The sequence below is a fragment of the Siniperca chuatsi genome, linkage group LG16 (genome assembly GCF_020085105.1).
Source record: "Siniperca chuatsi isolate FFG_IHB_CAS linkage group LG16, ASM2008510v1, whole genome shotgun sequence".
NCBI classification, from domain to species: Eukaryota; Metazoa; Chordata; class Actinopteri; order Centrarchiformes; family Sinipercidae; genus Siniperca; species Siniperca chuatsi.
In genome coordinates, this window is record NC_058057.1 from 18,753,290 (window position 1) to 18,770,723 (window position 17,434).

Genomic DNA, 17,434 nt, shown 5'->3' on the forward strand with positions numbered 1-17,434 from the left:
CACGAAACTTGCGAAAGGCCCTCTCTAGAACCAGTGTTTGGTTTGTCCGTTCTGGGCTACTGTAGAAACATGGCGGCGCAACACGGCAGCCTCCATGGAAGGGGACCCTCTCCCTCTCGTAGATAAAAACGGCTTATTCTAAGGTAATGAAAACAATTCTTATTTTCAGGTGATTATACACTAATTAAAACATACTTATAGATATGATATTCCATTTCTGCCAATAGCTCCTCCTAAATGTTACACACTGGACCTTTAAAATCAGAGGGAAATGAGGATTTTCCCTTGGTAATTTATATAGGATCTTCAAGATTTCTGCATACTGTTGAAGAATAATTGAAGAATAGTTCAGTGACATTTAGGGAAAGACGCTTATTGGTTTCTTACAAGTTAAAGTTAGCTAACTTAAATATGACAGTTAGCTAGTACACAGACAGGAAGCTGGGAGAAACAGGCCGTCCATATTATCAACACCTCTAAAGCTGAATTAACACGTTATATCTCGTACAGCACCCAAGTGTGTACTGAACTATTTCTTGGCACACAACCCTTCAGAATATAGAGCCACGAAACAAACAAAATGTAGTAAAGTTATCAGACAACAGTCTTTATACTAAACTAAGCTTACCGGCTGAAGCTTCATATTTAAAGGACAGAAATGACACTTGTATCGATCTTCTCATCTGATTTTCGGCAAGAAAGCAAATAAGCACAATTCCCAAAATGTTGAACTAATACTTTAAGCTTCATTTTTGTATCTAATGCGTTCATAAATGAAAACCTGCGATTAAAGAGGAACTGGCTGATGTCTACCCAACAGCAAAGCAATACTATTATATGTCAACATTTACCGTGATACAACACTATTTATGCATAAACACATTAAAAGACAAGCATTACACTGTTAGGATCTTTATGATGTTTTATTCCAGCACAAGTCTTTTTGTGTTGTAAAATGGCTGTGTAGCTAGGAATTAAAGGAGAAGTACAAAATGGAAAATTACAGACAGTTCTAGTATAATTTGTTTAAATCCCTATAGTGTTCATTTCCTAAAACCACATCTAGGAAAACATTATTTCCCTGCCTTCTTTGGAAACATGGTCAGAAAATTAAAACAATAAAAAAAAAAAAGTAAAAAAGGTGGTGGTGTGTGTGGGGGGGGGATGAAGCTTTATTTCAAGTCACTCTCACGATGGAGGGGAATCTGAAAGGGCCACTGGATGAATCACATTTACAGCCTGATTTAAACTCTTTTTACCTACCCAGTCAGGTATCCCCCTCCCTTTTTTTTTTTTGCATTTCACACACAGTTTCTACCAACAGTGGCACACAGGGAGGGCAGTAAACTACTAAAATGCACCTTTTATGCATTAGTTTATGACAATGATAATTGCTGCTCCTCTATAATTTTCCTAATTAAAGCAGACTAAGCAAATTACATATAATTGACCTCAAAACAACAACACAAGTACATTCGAGAGAGAACAGCTGCATCATTGCAGGGCCCTGCCAGAGTTTCCCTCGTAAGTGAAGAGTGGTCCCTTCCTCACGGGCCAAGTTTGAGCTCGACACCATGAAACCATCATTATGACAAACACCCCAAATGTTTGTCAAGAGGGATGCGAGGAAACAGCATTATTTGGGATTGTGGTCCACCAGGACATCAGGTAAGGCTTGATAGTCAAAGTTTTCCACTAAATCCTGATCATTTAAAATGTACAATGGTACAAGTTAGAAACTGGGCCCGTGTGTTGCTGTGCAAACGCTGTGTCAGCCAGCACACGGACGTACAGTAGCTCTGATGTCTTGAAGCACACAACAACTTCCTGGTCAGGAACTCGACAACAAAAAAATAAAAAATACAGGGTACACTGAGAAGTGAACGGGAAATCCTTGCTTTCGTTGTCTTCTTTAAAAAAAAACAACCCAAAACATTCATGATATTTAAAACTAAAATTCGGACCAAAACAGAGAGAAACGCTGCGGTCATTTCCAGCAATGAAAACTCTTCCTCAGCTTTGTTATGTACAAGATTTAAACATACCATGAAAAGAGGACAACAGTTCATGTAATTTAAAATGAAATCAAATTTGACCACTCGTGGTGAAATTGTCGCCACACTCTGACGTCACAGAGCAACACGACAAGAATCATATATATCAAAAATTGGAGGGGGGAAGACAACCACACACACTCACTTAGGCAGGTTATGCTGTAAATTTACAGTAATGACACCTATAGTTCTGTAAGCCAAAATCTCTATTTTAGAATGCTGAACATTAGGGTAGCTTTCTATAAAAATCATATTTTTTTCTCCATGTCTTTTTCCCACCCCGACGACACTAAGCATATGGCTTAAATATTTGTAAAACTATGTAGTCCAATGGGGGAATAAGAGTCTCTGCCTTCTCAGTCTGGCTTGCTGAGATGATCCTTCGAGACAGACGTCTACTCTGCTTTGTGTAGCTGCACATGGCTAGGTGTGCACATGTGTATTTGTTTGTGTGTGTGTGTGTGTGTGTGTGTGTGTGTGTGTGTGTGTGTGTGTGTATACACGTTGGATAGCAGAGGGCGAAAAGGGGAATCCACAAAGAGGGAGTTACTTTTTAGGTGATCAGACTGCCATTCTTGCCCTGCGTGCCACCACTGTTTTTTTTAAAAATTAGCAATACAGCACAGTCTCCTCTTCCTCACTTCAACGTCTGACACAGAAAAGATCCTTAAATCAAGCGCCGCATCATAGCCACCATCTCTTTAGGCTTTCAGCAGGGCCGCCAGTGTAAACATGATCCCCCCCTTCTTAGTAAGCTCAGAGTACTGCCTCGACAGACAGGCGGACAAAGGGGGGAAAAAAGTCAACAAAAAGACATCAACAACACATATGATGGCCATTGTTGTGGAGATATGCGGATAAAAGGGAAGAAAACAAAAGAAATTAAAACATTGACAGCTACCAATCAGGAATATTTCCTGGGACAGGGAGCAGTTAGGGCAGTATGGATCCTTAGTGCAATGAAGGCCAGAGGAGCGGCCAGCTGCGCAGCCTCAACGTTCATACAGCCGCTCGCTCTGTGTGGCCGGCTAGTCAGCGGGCTGAAAGAGAGGTCCAGTGGGCTTCCTCAACTCTTGCCAGGAAGAAGAACAAGGGCAGACATTATGCTTCTAGTCACATATATTCACTCACACACGCACGTCCATACATACTTTATACTCTGTAAAACTACTACGGCTAAAGCCTGGGAGGGGAAGAGAGAGAGTCCGGTCCAGAGCATCTTCTGGAGGAGTCCTGAGCCTCGTTTCGTTAACTTCGAATAAAAAGTTATGTACGTGTGAGCGTCTACGTGTATGAGGACGTGTAAACATCAAAATGTGAGTCATGTGACGAGTGCGAGAAATTATTCTGCTAGGCCGTTGGAGCGAGTGTGTGTTAGGGTTGTGTGCAAGTTAACTATGCCTGTGACCAGTTTCATCTTGTATGGGTATTTGTAATCTGTGTGTACTTGTCTTCCATGTTTTTTTGTTTCCTGTTAAGTCTCTCCACTGTTGTAAATGTACATTCATACATCGTAGGGGCAAGTATGACGCTGGGCCACACACCAACTGATCCTGAGGCTTTTCCAGTGGTCCGATAAAGACTCTCGCCTCATCAGCGCACTCAAAATAAACAGCAGTAGAGGTACTGGAGGACGCTGTACCACACGTAGCCGGAGGCAAAAGCAAACGACTGGATAATACACAGCCACACGGGGTCGAGGGTCATCTGCCGGGAAACTGTCTCCTTCTTTCCTTCCTCGAGGGGGAATGATCCTGTTGAGGAAGACAAATACAGACGAGTCAGAATTTTGCTCTTAGACATATTTCTTCAGGAAGCCACAGATGGGTGATTTAAAGTCGAACTGAAATCAAAACATTTCTGAGAAATTAGTGTATATATGTCCTTGGTGTTTGTTTTGACATGTACTTATTTGGTCAAAATTGTAATAACCAAAAGGAAGTGACTGTGAACTCAGCACTACTCTGTGAAGTGACTGGTGATTTGATTCAGAGTAACGTGTGGAGTACTGAGGTTAGAGAAATACTTGTTGCTTTAAGTTTTGACAGTCTTGTCATTTGCAGTCACCACACCTGGACCCATTAAAGAGAGAGACGACGCTAGCTAGAACCTCTCTTATATGTATAATGTGTGAGGAACACAGAACGGCTTTCTCATCATGTGACGAGAAACCTGGTTTCCACAACTGGAGGGGTAGGGGATTAAGGAAACCAGATACGACCACGTGGATTTCTCGTGGAGAAAGCCGACTTCTTGGCTGTGCAAATGGGTAACTCGGTTTCTAATCGGCTTTTAGTACGCACATGCATGACAAAGAGTTCATACACAGAAAGTATCACCGTGACGGCAGAGCGACTGGATGAAAGGAAAGATCGTTACACATAGCGATGCATCCTCGTACTTAAAATAATTAAATTCAAAGTCTGACTAAAACTGAAACTAACACAAGGTTGTCTCTAGAAGTCTAAATAAGTCGGTTTCCATTGCTTAACATTTGAATTGAAGCAGACACATTGGCCGTGCGTGACTCAGCAAGTGTTAAAATAAAGTAATGTCCAGTGGGAATTAGTGCTAATGTTAGCAAGTTAGGCTAACTAGCTTCCACTTTTTGAGTGGAATACAAACTTGACAGCACGATGGGTCCAAATGTTGAATGTTGCATTGTGACAGATGTTTTAAAGTCCTAGTGGCTGATTACTAACACACACAGACACACACACACACAGACACACACACACACACACACGGGTGCTTGTTGAAAAAGGGTAAAAAACGTCTCGTATTAACATTCGGAGGATATACAGTATGATGTGCTCCAGTCAGTACTGCACCACAGAAGTTGACAGTGTGTCTCCTAGCAACAACGGCCCTCATCAGTCAACCGTTGCCATGGGAAACGCCCACCCAGATGGTTGAAGCTTGGACATGGTTTCACTAATGTTTTTAGCAAATACAGTTTTAGCCTCTTTTGAAAAATAGAAAAGATATGCACAACAGCTGCAGTATCATTATAGTTTATATTTCCTTACACAAAATTGAGATTTGAAATTCAGATTTCAGTACGACTAGCAAACTGACATGGTGAAACAGACCTGTGTCGTAGAAGTGGGCCAGCAACTCTTCTTTCTCCACAAACCTCTGATACAGCCAGTCAGTCAGGGCCTCTGCTTCAACAGGAACCTCTTTTATTGGATACATCCTGAAGGAAAAAAAGAGAGAGAAGGGCAGACAGGGAGTGAGACGAAGCACAAAAAAGGATTACTGGAGTCTCACTCAGCAGAAACTGTCTGCATTGATCTGTCGTGGAAGCTGCAGTCCAAACCCAGGGTGTCAGCCGTGGTCCCTCTATTACTCTAATATAATATCCTCCATTACGCGGTCTGTGTGTTTGCTGTAGCTTCAGCTTGTTTTGGGGATTCATTAGCTGGCAGGCTCATCAGAGTGTCAGAGGGAGATAGAAGTGCTGAGAGGAGTCCTGACAGGAGACAGACAAGTCATTTAGCTCCACAAAATGGCTTGGTTAGAAGGGTGTGGGGCATAAAAGTAAAAAAATAAAATAAAAATGCAAATCAGTTTTGCCACCAAGCCGGAGAGAAGCAGCACTAATAAATTCTGGCAAGAACTTATGTTTTCAGCTTTTTGCAATTATAGACAATATCTTTAATCTGTGTGGGGCCTGTGGGGCCCATTGGGGGGGTACAGTGAGGCATTAGTAGGGCTGCAACTAATGATATTATCGCCGAATCTACTGTTAAGTTTCTTGATTAATTGATTAGTTTTTTGGCCTATAGAATGTCAGCAAACAGCCAAACTGCCAATCACGAGTTTCCTGTGGTGACTTCTTAAACTGTTTTGTTTTTGCCCAATCAGCAGAAAAATTTGTTTGAAAAATGAGGTTTAAAGAATACAGAATGTGCCTGGTATTATAAAAATGGCTATTCAACATTTTTACCCATTAATGGGTTAAGATGAAAGACTATTTGCTGGAAAATATTCTGAAAAGATGGTTGTAATGTGTGTTCTGTATCTCTGGCCATTTAGATTTTTTAAGATTTTTAAGAAAAGTGGGATGTAAATGTTTTGTTTACTTGGTGTCCACCGTGACATCACATGACTGAGTAATGGACCGTATACAAGGATACCAGAAACAGCCTCAGACACAACCCTGATGAAGACCAGATAGCCATAAACCATTTGGTGATTAAAGCATGGTGTGCTGTAGAAGAGTTACGCAACATGTTTTAATTTGATCTCTTTGAGCTCTTGCTAGTCTGCACCTCACTGATTGTGCATTCTCAAAGTTAGAAATTGTCAGACCAACAGTCCAAAACTCAAAAATATTCACTTTACTATCACAGAAGATGAAAGAAACTAGCACATCCTGACATTTGAGAAACAGAAACAAGAGAATTGATGCCATTTTCGCTTACAAATTTACTTAAACAAAACGACTATCAAAATAGCTGCCATTTAATTTCCAGTTTCATCTCTCAGCACGAGCCTGACTAACATCTAGTTGGAAACCTCCACTAGTTGTTAATTTCTCAAATGAACCATTTCCAGCTGGCTAAAAACAATGTCTTTTTACAATCACAAATGAGAAAAGAGTAGGTGGAATATAAAAAGGGTCACTTTTACAAGCCATGATGAGGGTGCTGATGAAATCTTGTTTCTAACCAGAAGGGGTCCCTAGTAGGCCGCACAACCAGCTCCTGGTCACCTTCAAATAGAGGTTACAGTCTCCTCCCTCAGACAAACATTTCCTCTGCACTCAACATTTGCTCAATACTCCCAATCGAATAATGTCCACAGTAAAAGTACATCTGTGCCTATGAGGAAAGCTTTTGTAAGAGGGAAGCAATAAGTGATACAGTATTGATTACTAAAGTGATCAATATATATCAAAAAGCTATCTAAGCAAAGGCAACAGCACTCCTGTCAGGATGATGTCTTGTGTTTTAAATCCAGTGACACAGACGTGTTTGCCCACTCTGTTGCAGGTATGAACATCTGACTGCGGCTACATGAGCCAGTATTCACATGATTCCCTAAATAAAAATATTAATATGATGAAAATCTAAAATAATCAGGAGTGCTTGTTTTGAATGTGTCAGTTTGGCCTGAATAATGTGTTAAATTAGGCATTTTTGCTCAGAATGAGCCTGTGGTCAGATTATTAGTCGTCTAAAATTGTTCACTACATCACTTCACATCACTTTTCAAGCTTTTCAAATGTGAGGATTTGCTGCTTTTCTTTGTCTTATATTACTGTAAACTGAATTTCTTTGGATTTTTGACTTATCATCAGATAAAATAAGAAATTTGAAGATGTCACCTTGGAGCTCTAGGAAATTATAATGGGCATTTTTCTCCATTTTCTGATATTTCATAGACAAAATGATGAATTGATTAATCGAGAAAAAGCAGATTCATTGATGATGAAAATAATCGTTAGTTGCAGCCCTAATTTCTACACAAAGTATTCACATGATCCTCTAAATAAAAGGATAAATGTCATGAAAATACAAAAGAATCAGAGTTTATATGACAAGTTTCCATTAGTTGAACAGATTTTAATGATTGATAATTAAAATGTCTTTTGGAATGAGCCAGAGCCGCCTGATTAAAGGGTTTAACTTGATACCATATTCTGAATTTTATAGGTGTAAAAAGCTACTATCAGAGAGGATGTCAGTGCAGTTGGACACTCGAGAGTAAAAACTTCAGCTGAATCAGGAAAAGGCTTGGCCTGCTTGTTCCACAGATCAGAAGGTCAGGAGCTGATGATTCAACACAGACTTCCACTTGGTTTGTATATTTTAAGAGCATATCTACAGACCCTTCTACTCATTATCCAGCAGTTCACTGTGTGGGTGTTGCTATGTGGAAAGTCTGAATAAGGTCCTGTTTAAAGTAGAGCAACTTTTATGTCCCCAGTGGCATGAAACTCCTGTTAAATTCAAGACAAAACTGACCAAAATCCACCACTTTCATCCTGTTAAAAGGTTCTAAATAAAGCTGACTTTTTGAAGATAAAACAGCTCTTTACCAACAGCAACACTGGACCGCCCTGAGCGGCTCCGGTTGCACAAAACTGGAGCTAAGCTGCTGAGGCCACCTGATAGGGTGATTAGAGGCTGAAGCAAGACGTTCCATGAAGCTTCTCCGACTGTGTCTGTGGATATCAGATATCTTTCACATTACTGATGTACCACAGGAACCAACCACTAGCACTGACGCATTCTCAAAGGACTAAGAAAGGAGAAAATAAGTTCAGAAAGAGGCTGAGAATATTAGACCCACCAGCACCCCTTAATAGTAAGACTGATGCAATAATATGTGGACAGAAAGTAGCAATTAAAGCAAAGGATAAATCACGCAAGTCACCACTGGAACAATAAAAGCTGTGTTTTCCATGTAACTGCTCGTAGTTGTGGTGATAGGTGGTAATTTTTGGTTTTGTAGCTCCCATTAAGAGTCTATTTGTGTGTGGAAAATGAGCATTTTTTCACAGCAATGATTGTGACGGTGTTGTTGTTATTAAATAAATGAGTGATTAAATGTATGATACACGTGCAAGCTTAGAGAGCGCTTCACACCTGCTCCAGTATAAGATGCCTGCCAAAGGCCCTCTGTACTCTTAAATGTAAATAAACCGATGGCTCTGTAATCCTGACAGAGGAGGAGAGCAGCCGGCTTCGGCCACTCATCCACAGGTTTGTGCATTTAGGGCCTTGGGTAGCAGGTGGCTACCACAGCGCTTTCCTTCAGCTGCAATAATCATGCAGAAATCAGGATCTTTTGGGGTCTAGCTGCTGAGGACAGCTGAGGTTGAAGGAGGCGCTTAGGTAGCATACATTATCTTCCCCGTATCAGTTGCTTTCACTGGTTTATCAGCCAAGTTTGTTGGGAGAACAATGTCTGTAGCCACATCTGTAAGAGATGTGACCACTCACAGCCAAAATAAACCAGCATGTGGGAAGTTCACTGGGTTCATTTCCTGCCCTGAAAACACCTGACTCCACATTTAGGCTGCTACCACTCAAACTGTCTTGCTCCAGTGCTATGGATAATGTCAGATTAGGACTACAACCAACCATAATCAAATCCTCACATTTCAGAAGCTGGAATGCGCAAAATTTTCTGCCAATCGACAAATCGATTCAGCTTTATTTCATTTCATTTCTATAACTGACAGGCTGAGTTGTTAATGTTTAGCTCTTCATATCAAAGTTTAAATCTGTTCTACACTATGCCGTGTCTTCCATTATCACGTGGCTTTTTCTGCATATCCAACTTTAAGTAGAGTTTAAATGTCAGCTCATGGAATAACGTCGATGCTGCATATTTGACATATAGTGCTGCTTTATTTGCAAGTTATCATATGTTTTCTACCTAATGCTAGGCACGGGTATAGATATTAAAGCTCATTTAGCTAAAACTGAATGTAAGACCATTTTAACAAGCAAACATTTTAAACACAGCAAATGTGTCCAACCAAAAAGCTTAAGAATTTATTACACTACACTTGCACAGTAGTTGAAAGGACACTAAAATGTACATAGGTCGAAACTACTGTGGCCTACTGGATGTAAAAGTAACAAAAAGATTCTGCTAACAGTCCAGCCAGATCTTTGTTAAACTACACAGTTTGTGGCATTTTTCTGGGTCTTGTTTCATGCACTTTTCATCTGCCTTTACATATCAATGAAAGTATTTTAATACCATTATCTAAGTTTTTAGTTGCATCAATTGGAGATTAAGCTGCCTTAATTTGGTGATGAATTAATAGCTAATATAGTGTACTTTTAATACTTTTCATGGTATTAAAATGTATGTGAGAAGTTCTGTTTTCAGCATGTGCGGATACCTTGGAGAGGTGGTACACGTGCCAGGACTGTTGGCTGCTGAAGTGTAACAGGTCGTACAAAAGTTCTAACAGCCGCAACATCAGCGGTCTCGTTTTGGCTCATAGAAAAACAAACAGACTCAGTGTACTATCTCGTCTGCAGGTTGCACAGTTACAATGAACTCCAACTGCAAGGATAAGAATGCTAACAATGCTCCGCTATGGTTTTGTTTGCAGTAGTGTGAAAAATTTAAACATTGCACTACAGTGTCAATATTGCGCTGAGTGAAAAGAAACAGAGTATGGCGGTATTTGTTTTTAAGAGGTGCAGAGGCTTGCATTGTGGACAGTAGTGATGGTGATAGTGGTGGTGGTGAAGAGGAACTGGTGGTGGTGTGTTGGCATGGGGCCACAGACGCGCTCTCATTTCCACCCTAACCCACTTGGCACCGGCCTGCTTGTTTATGTGACACCCTGGCGCACAGAGACAGCTGTGAGAGAGCTGCAGTTTCTCCTGTCAATAACCTCAAACATCAGACTTTTACCATGTGCTAAGCTGCACCACATCCAACAGATGATGTATATCCTTACTTGCAAGTGATGCCGTAACATTTGTGGTTGTTAATTTCTAGAAAATATTTCACAATAAATTCAAATATAGTTACCAGGACAAATATAGTTCCCTTGTCCATATGTTTATTCATTGGATGAAAGACAAATTAGGGTTATTAACAAATCAGAAACTTTTGATCCTTCATATTAACTGCCTTGTTTTAATCATTTAGCTTCTGTATAGTTCTTATTCTTGAGATATTGTTTCCCTTTCTAACAAGGCCGGGAGGCTAATTAAATTTGGACCGTTGCTGGAAAAGTCTGTCCACTCAACAAGCCTCTTTGGAAGGTAGCCAGTCATTGTTTGGAGACTCTACACAGCCCTAAATCTCTCTGGCTGTGAAATCTTGAGAAACAAAAAGGTGCCCTGGGAGGCACAATGTTGCAAAAGGTGCATATTGAGATTAGTAGCCAGTGTGGCTCGGGGACCAAAAAAAGTCTCCTGTCCTGCTCCCGGTCTCTTTCTAGTTAAGATAAGGGTCCTCATCTATGTACAATGAAGCTCCAAATCCCAAACTGCTGCCTTTGAGTTCTTTCTCTCAATCAACCTGTGGCGTGAGGGTCAGTTTTACCACCTAAAGCAACAATTAAACAAAGAATAAGTAAAGTATGATAAAGCATACACAAGGTTTTGTAAAATTGGTGCTACACTGGATCAACAATGATGGAGATTTCCTTGTATAATTTTACTTTGAGGTCGCTGGGGATCCGTAAGTAAACCACACACTCCACATGACTCTTAAAGGGCTTCTTGCTTGCAGAATGCTAAGCGCTTATCTGCAATCAGAGAGAAGTTGAGGGACGGTAGGAGTCCGCTCTTTAATTGCTCCATTTAGTCTTTAATCTGCTTCCTCTCTGGCTCATGGCTGTTTATGTTCCAGGAAATGGTTAGATGCAGAACAATGGACACGACAGAATCTTCACCAGCAGATGTAAAAAACAGGGCTTGGCCAGAGGGGAAAAAAGTTGAGAAATCATGTTGACACATAAGACTATTTTCTGGTCACATAAAAACTTATTCAGAATACTTACAAAAAGATTTAAGAACTCCACAAAAGGCTGAGGCATTGGCTAAAACCTTGAGGCACAGCAGAAGTCAGCAGACCAACTGATATTTTCTCTTATCGGGACACTTTGACATGCAAGTTCACTGACTTAATGTAACCTAAGATGCGTCAGTGATTGCTACTTAAAAAAGGCTGTACATACTTTTCATTGACAATGTATTAACATAACTGTCAATTATCACACTCATCTAATGAACGGTCACATTATTACTCAGTATTTTGGTGAGGATGTGCTGATCAAGATTATGTTGTACAATTAGCCCACACGAGTGATGTTACACGTGCACTAGCATGTAGTATGGAGTATGAAAATATCAAACCTGGATAACGTCTTATTCCAGTTTGGATATACCAGCTGAAGTACTCTGATCAAAAACATGGATAAGGTGTTCTATCACTCTCTGCCATCTGTGCAGGTGCATCATCTACTCACATTAATTTAGTCAGAAAAACACAAAAATATGTTGTTAATTGATCAACAAGATGAAATGAAAGCAGAAGTCTGACATAAACTTTATTGTTGATTTTATTTTCCATTACTGGTGATCAGATAGATACTCCAAAACCAGCAGGGTGGTAAAAGCAGCAGAGTTAGAAACTAAACTGTAATATTACGGTACAAAGTGCCTCTTTATTGACCTATTTCTATCTGTTAGTCACCATTTATGATTTACAAGGTCGAGCTGCAGTCTCAAACAATAACGTTATTTCTTCATGAGCTCTGTGACACCAGAGTATAAATACACGTAATAAGAAGCAGTAAAGTGTTGAGTGTCCTGCTGTCAGTCACCAGAATTTGACTTCCCTCATGAGTCCATGTAGCGCTTTTGATGAAAGATGAGTGTCAACAAAACTGTCAGTTCGTGTTCATACCTCTTGGTTCGTTTGTAAAAAGTCAGCATGAACACGAAATGGACAAAAACTTAATAGCAAAAGTGCATAATTTTTTCCCCTTGATCTGGACCAAATGAACTACAGGTATGAAAGTGACCGTTTTGGATGTGTACTTGAGTGACCAGCAAAGACTACCATACTTTTGGTCCCCTTATCCCCACTTTGATCCCCGTGTCTACGTGGCAGCAGCACACTTTCACCTGGTCACCGTGACCATATGCCTCTGATTAAGTGTTGCTGTTGTCATGTGAGGACACGGTAGCGAGGTGGAGGCTGTGGGATGAGCAGTGTAGAGGTTAACAACAGCCTTGCATGGGAGCATCGACCTCTTATCAGTGCACAGGTCAGAAGTAAGGGCCCATAAAACCACTGTCACAGGTGGATATGGACTACGTGGCTCAAAATGACTTTATAGTCACACCGATGTCAGAACGCCCTGCTGTTTATGAGGGAGCATGTTTGAGGTCAGTTTAACTGTAAACAAGTACAACACTCCTCCCAAAGACAAAGAGCAGATTTGTTATCATCTGAATACAAGTCTGTAACTATTCCTTATTGCTACACTTTTAATTACTGTTTCATATTCAGAAACATTTACTCAAGTACTGTACTGACATTAAGTTTTGAGGTATATTTCCATTTTATGCTACTTTCTACTTCTACTCTACTACATTACGCAGGGAAATATTATAGTTTTTACTCCACTACAATTTTTTTTATCTTTAGTTACTGGGTACTTTGCAGATTATTTTTCATACAAAACATATGATGAGCTTCTTAAACAGGATGCATTGTTCAGTGAAAAAACATTCCTCTTATCGAGTCATTTTGGTCTGGAATTGAGTCCTGAAAGCTTTATTTTCTTAGAAAAAGTGAAAAACAAATCAGCATAAATAGTAGTAAGAAATGCACCAATCCAACCTTTCCTGATAGACTCAGATACCTCAACTCAGGGTATCTGCTGATATTGCAATGTCTTCTCCCCAAATTTAAAACCTGTATACCTCACACAGTGAGGTATGCAGGTATACTGTGTATTTAAGGTAACAAGAGGCCAGGGGTTGCTATGAGACTAAAAACAACCTGAAGTGAAGGAATTAATGTAAATGCTAGCGGAAACACTGAATTTCTATTATGACATTGACAAAAAAAGAAGAAGCTGTATTTAATGTGGATTGGTCATGTCCGATACCCGATCCGCTTAAAAAGGTCAGTATCGGCCCAGATATTAATCTGGTAAATTGGATTGGAGCATCCCCACAGTGTAGTGGGAATATTTCAACCTACTTTCAATGCAAATCAACTGAAAAAAATACTTTTTCATAATTCTAGTGCAGCGATGGTGCCTTATTCTCTCTTGTTTCAAGAAACACAGACATTCATTTTTACTCATTTAAAATAAAAAAAGGTTGGTTTAAACTAAACAGGTTTATATAAAGTTACTGCACTGCAAAACAAGATTTTTAGGTCTCAATTATTGACAGAATCTGCAGATTAAACAGCCCAATAATTTATTAAGTAGTGAAAATCAGCTCAACCTCAACCAACTACAACAAAAATACTGCTCACACATTAATGCATCAGTGATAATTATCTATTATCCTATAAAAAAAAAAAATATATATATATATATATATATATATACGTAGTACTTTTACACAGACATATTACTACTTTTACTGAAGCAAGAATCTAAATACTTCTAGTTCTTCCAGGTTTCTGTAGTGCTCACCAAGTTAAATTTAAGACTTGTTAAGACCACAAAGAATGCATTTTAATAATACCTGTCAAACCGGCCAAAGTATTAAAGTATGATGGAAAAACAGTAGGGGCAATATGGCTTATAATTATTTATTATTATTATATCACATTTTTTCTGTACTTCCCAGCAGTGCATAACAAAAATTCATAACGATATAATTAATTAAACTATCGCGACATGGCCCCAAGTAGGTGGCAGAAAATCAATGAATGGATTAACCAATTGGAAATTATTAATTCATTTGTTAATTTAGGTTTTTGTTAATAGGCACTTGCCCATTATGATATGATGACCTTCCTAGTTACTGTAGCTAGCGGTAGACACAGTGTTTGCAATAGGTCCGATGGTGCCGCCTGAAACTCCACAAAAAGGATTGTTGAAACAATCCCAACGTCCTAACGTCTCCCGACAGCCCACTACCGGATACAAAAACATTTTAAAACTAACATTACCGTCTATGGCAGGCACAATAAAAATATTTAAGACTTTTGTAAATTCAATTTAAGACTTTTTAATACATCCAAGGCTTTTGTTTAAGGAAACTAATTTCAGTGCTTGAAGACTTGAAGATACCCTGTCTTCCACTCCTGCTGATGGGCTTTGAACTCTGACACCTCTTGAGGAGAATTCTGCATCGAATGAAGTGAATATGGGTGGGGGATGACTCCTGTAATGGGTTTCTATGGTGACAAATGTCCTCTAAAGACCCTAAGCTTTGAAAAAAACTAAAACAACCCAACCCTCTACTCATTCATTATCCGACTACACCATCTCTAATCACCAAGGCACTCATTACACTCACAGGTAAAACAGGGATAGTAAGGGATATTGATTCTGGGTGAGCTGTTGAATGAACCTCAAATACAAAATTAGTAAAAAAAATTAAATACAATTTTTTTTTAAAAAGGAGTAAACGTAGTCTCTGATTTACTAGAGTTAAATACAGCTAGCGCTAGTGCTAATACAGCTAGTGACTACAGACTTTGCAACCTTTTTACAAAGTCCTTGGAGAAAAAAAAACGTTTGCCTCAGATATCTTAAGAAAGCTGTATGGCTGCAAGCTCAACAATTCTGTGTGAGTGCCTTGTCTCAGAGAGAAAGCCAGGTGTGCAGCTCGAAAGCATCCATGTGATGACCAGGCAGACTCAGACTCCATAAATCATGTCACCTTTCAGATATTTTCTAACAGCAGCTTTCAGAAAAGCACACAGCAGCAAAAAAAAAAAAAAAAAGAGAGTGAGAGAGAGAGAGAGAGAGGAGAAGGTGCATTTAAAAGAAAAGGATTTCAACGTATTTAACACCCACTACTGCCCTCGCTCGGCCTCTGTACGCCCACCTAGTTCTCCCATCTGCCATTCACAGAGGGCTTATGATGCCGCGATCTGGAAGAATGAGATTATGTGGGGAGAGGGCAGGAGACACAGTGAGGGAGGGTGGGGCTGAGGGGTGAGGACTGGAGGCAGCGAGAGAAAGAGGGAGGTGGAAGGATTAAAAAAAAAAGTGCACAACGTAGATTCATCTGGAATATTACTCAATTCTCAGCTGCCTGTTTTGAAGCTGAGGCTCAGGCACAGTAGTAATCTATACAGTCCCGTAAAACGATAACACTGGAGGAGGGTGGCAGTCTATCATCAAGGTCAGTTTACACAGAGTCAGGCGGAAGCAGGCGGATTTAGGGCCCCGACACACCAACATGACTGCAAAGAATGAAACGCTTCATGTCTTCTGTTGAACTTGAACACACCACAAAGACTACAGTTGATGTCTAGGTAACAGCTGACATGCATCAACATTCAGTACCTATGAGGGAGGAAATAACTAGTCTGTATTTATAATGCAAAAAAGAAAAACAGCATCTCAGAAAGATAAACAAACAAACAAAATATAAAACTAGCTAGCCATTTTAATGCGATTGTGAATCTGGTTAAACAGTCTTTGGTCTTCTTCTGCTTGTAGAACAACAAAAGAAGAGGCGGACACAAAAAAATACAGAGAAATCTCAATAAATGGGTGAATTCACTGACTTGCTAAGCTGAACAGTTGCGGCTGCAACCAGTCAGGGAGCTCTCATACGGACAGCCTGCAGTCTGCAGATTCAACATGCTGAATCACCGATACGGTCTGATGGCTGACACTCTGCTTGGTGTCACGGCCTTTACACTGTATGCGACGTCTGAGGATTCTGTTTTCTGATAACACTAGCAATCCTGTAGTTATCATAATAGTATAATAACAATCTAAGGGGATCTAGAGGCATGACGCACTTTGAAACATGTGCTCAGAAACTCAGTAAAAGACACATCATTGAAAGTTTTTAGGCTGTTTATTCCCAGGTCAGCATGGACATCACAACTATTACTTAAGCTGTGGCTGCTGTCATGACCATCTTAACAGGAACCATGTTTTCCATAACATTCCTGATGCAAACTTTCATGACTTTTATCATAAATATGTGGAGTATTATTCACTACTGGTTCAATTGGTTTTTAGTTTGATTTGTGCCTCCCGAGGAATCGCAACACTATTAAGTAGCTCTGATTAAATTAAAAATAATCACATTTTGACCCCAAATTGGTTCTTCAAGATTTTTTCCCTTCAATTTGCATATGAGCAGTATATTTTGGTGAAATTACCCACGACTTCCCCTGAGAACTCAAAATGCTTGACCGACCGAGTCTGACGTTTGTCAAGTTTTGTGGCATCGAAAAACACGAACTTTCAGATAAATAAGGCAACACAGAGTCTGCTGACACAACTTAAAGGCTGCATTTTACACTCAAAACACTACAACCAGTGGTCGATAATCTTTAACTTCTTCTCAATAATAGATTTGTTTTATGTTATTCCTGTTATGTTGTTGATTATGTGAAAGATGATGTTGTGAATGGTTAGTTGGACTGGTGAACTCTGTTTTCACCTGTGTGAGGATCACAGACTCTTGTGGGACTATTTTGTCAGCTATTAAAGTGCTGTGTACTGGAGCCTTAGCTCTCAAATTTGATAATATTCTTTACATTTTATTATTTGTAGGAAGGCTGGTGAAACAATGCTGCACTCACTGTAGAAACGGTCCTAAACTGACACAGCAGAAACCCTGTCACAGGGTGGCACACTTGTCTGGCCGCCTCTATCTGCATCACCAAAGTGCATCCCCCACAGTGATCAGCAGGCAGATTAATCCTCTTGTTGTCTCTGC

General features: G+C 39.8%; 1 protein-coding gene across 2 annotated transcripts in view; it reads right to left on the reverse strand.

Moving 5' to 3' along the window:
* Window positions 1-904: 904 nt before the first annotated feature.
* The window catches only part of lpgat1 (lysophosphatidylglycerol acyltransferase 1), a 51,292-nt gene continuing 34,762 nt past the window's right edge, over window positions 905-17,434 (reverse strand). For both annotated transcript variants that reach the window (XM_044170012.1, XM_044170013.1), the window contains exons 7-8: window positions 5,147-5,253; window positions 905-3,808 (exon numbers count right to left, since the gene is read on the reverse strand). In XM_044170012.1, the coding sequence (XP_044025947.1) occupies window positions 3,657-3,808; window positions 5,147-5,253 (259 nt within the window). In that variant the 3' untranslated portion in view covers window positions 905-3,656. The remainder of the gene's footprint in view (window positions 3,809-5,146; window positions 5,254-17,434) is intronic.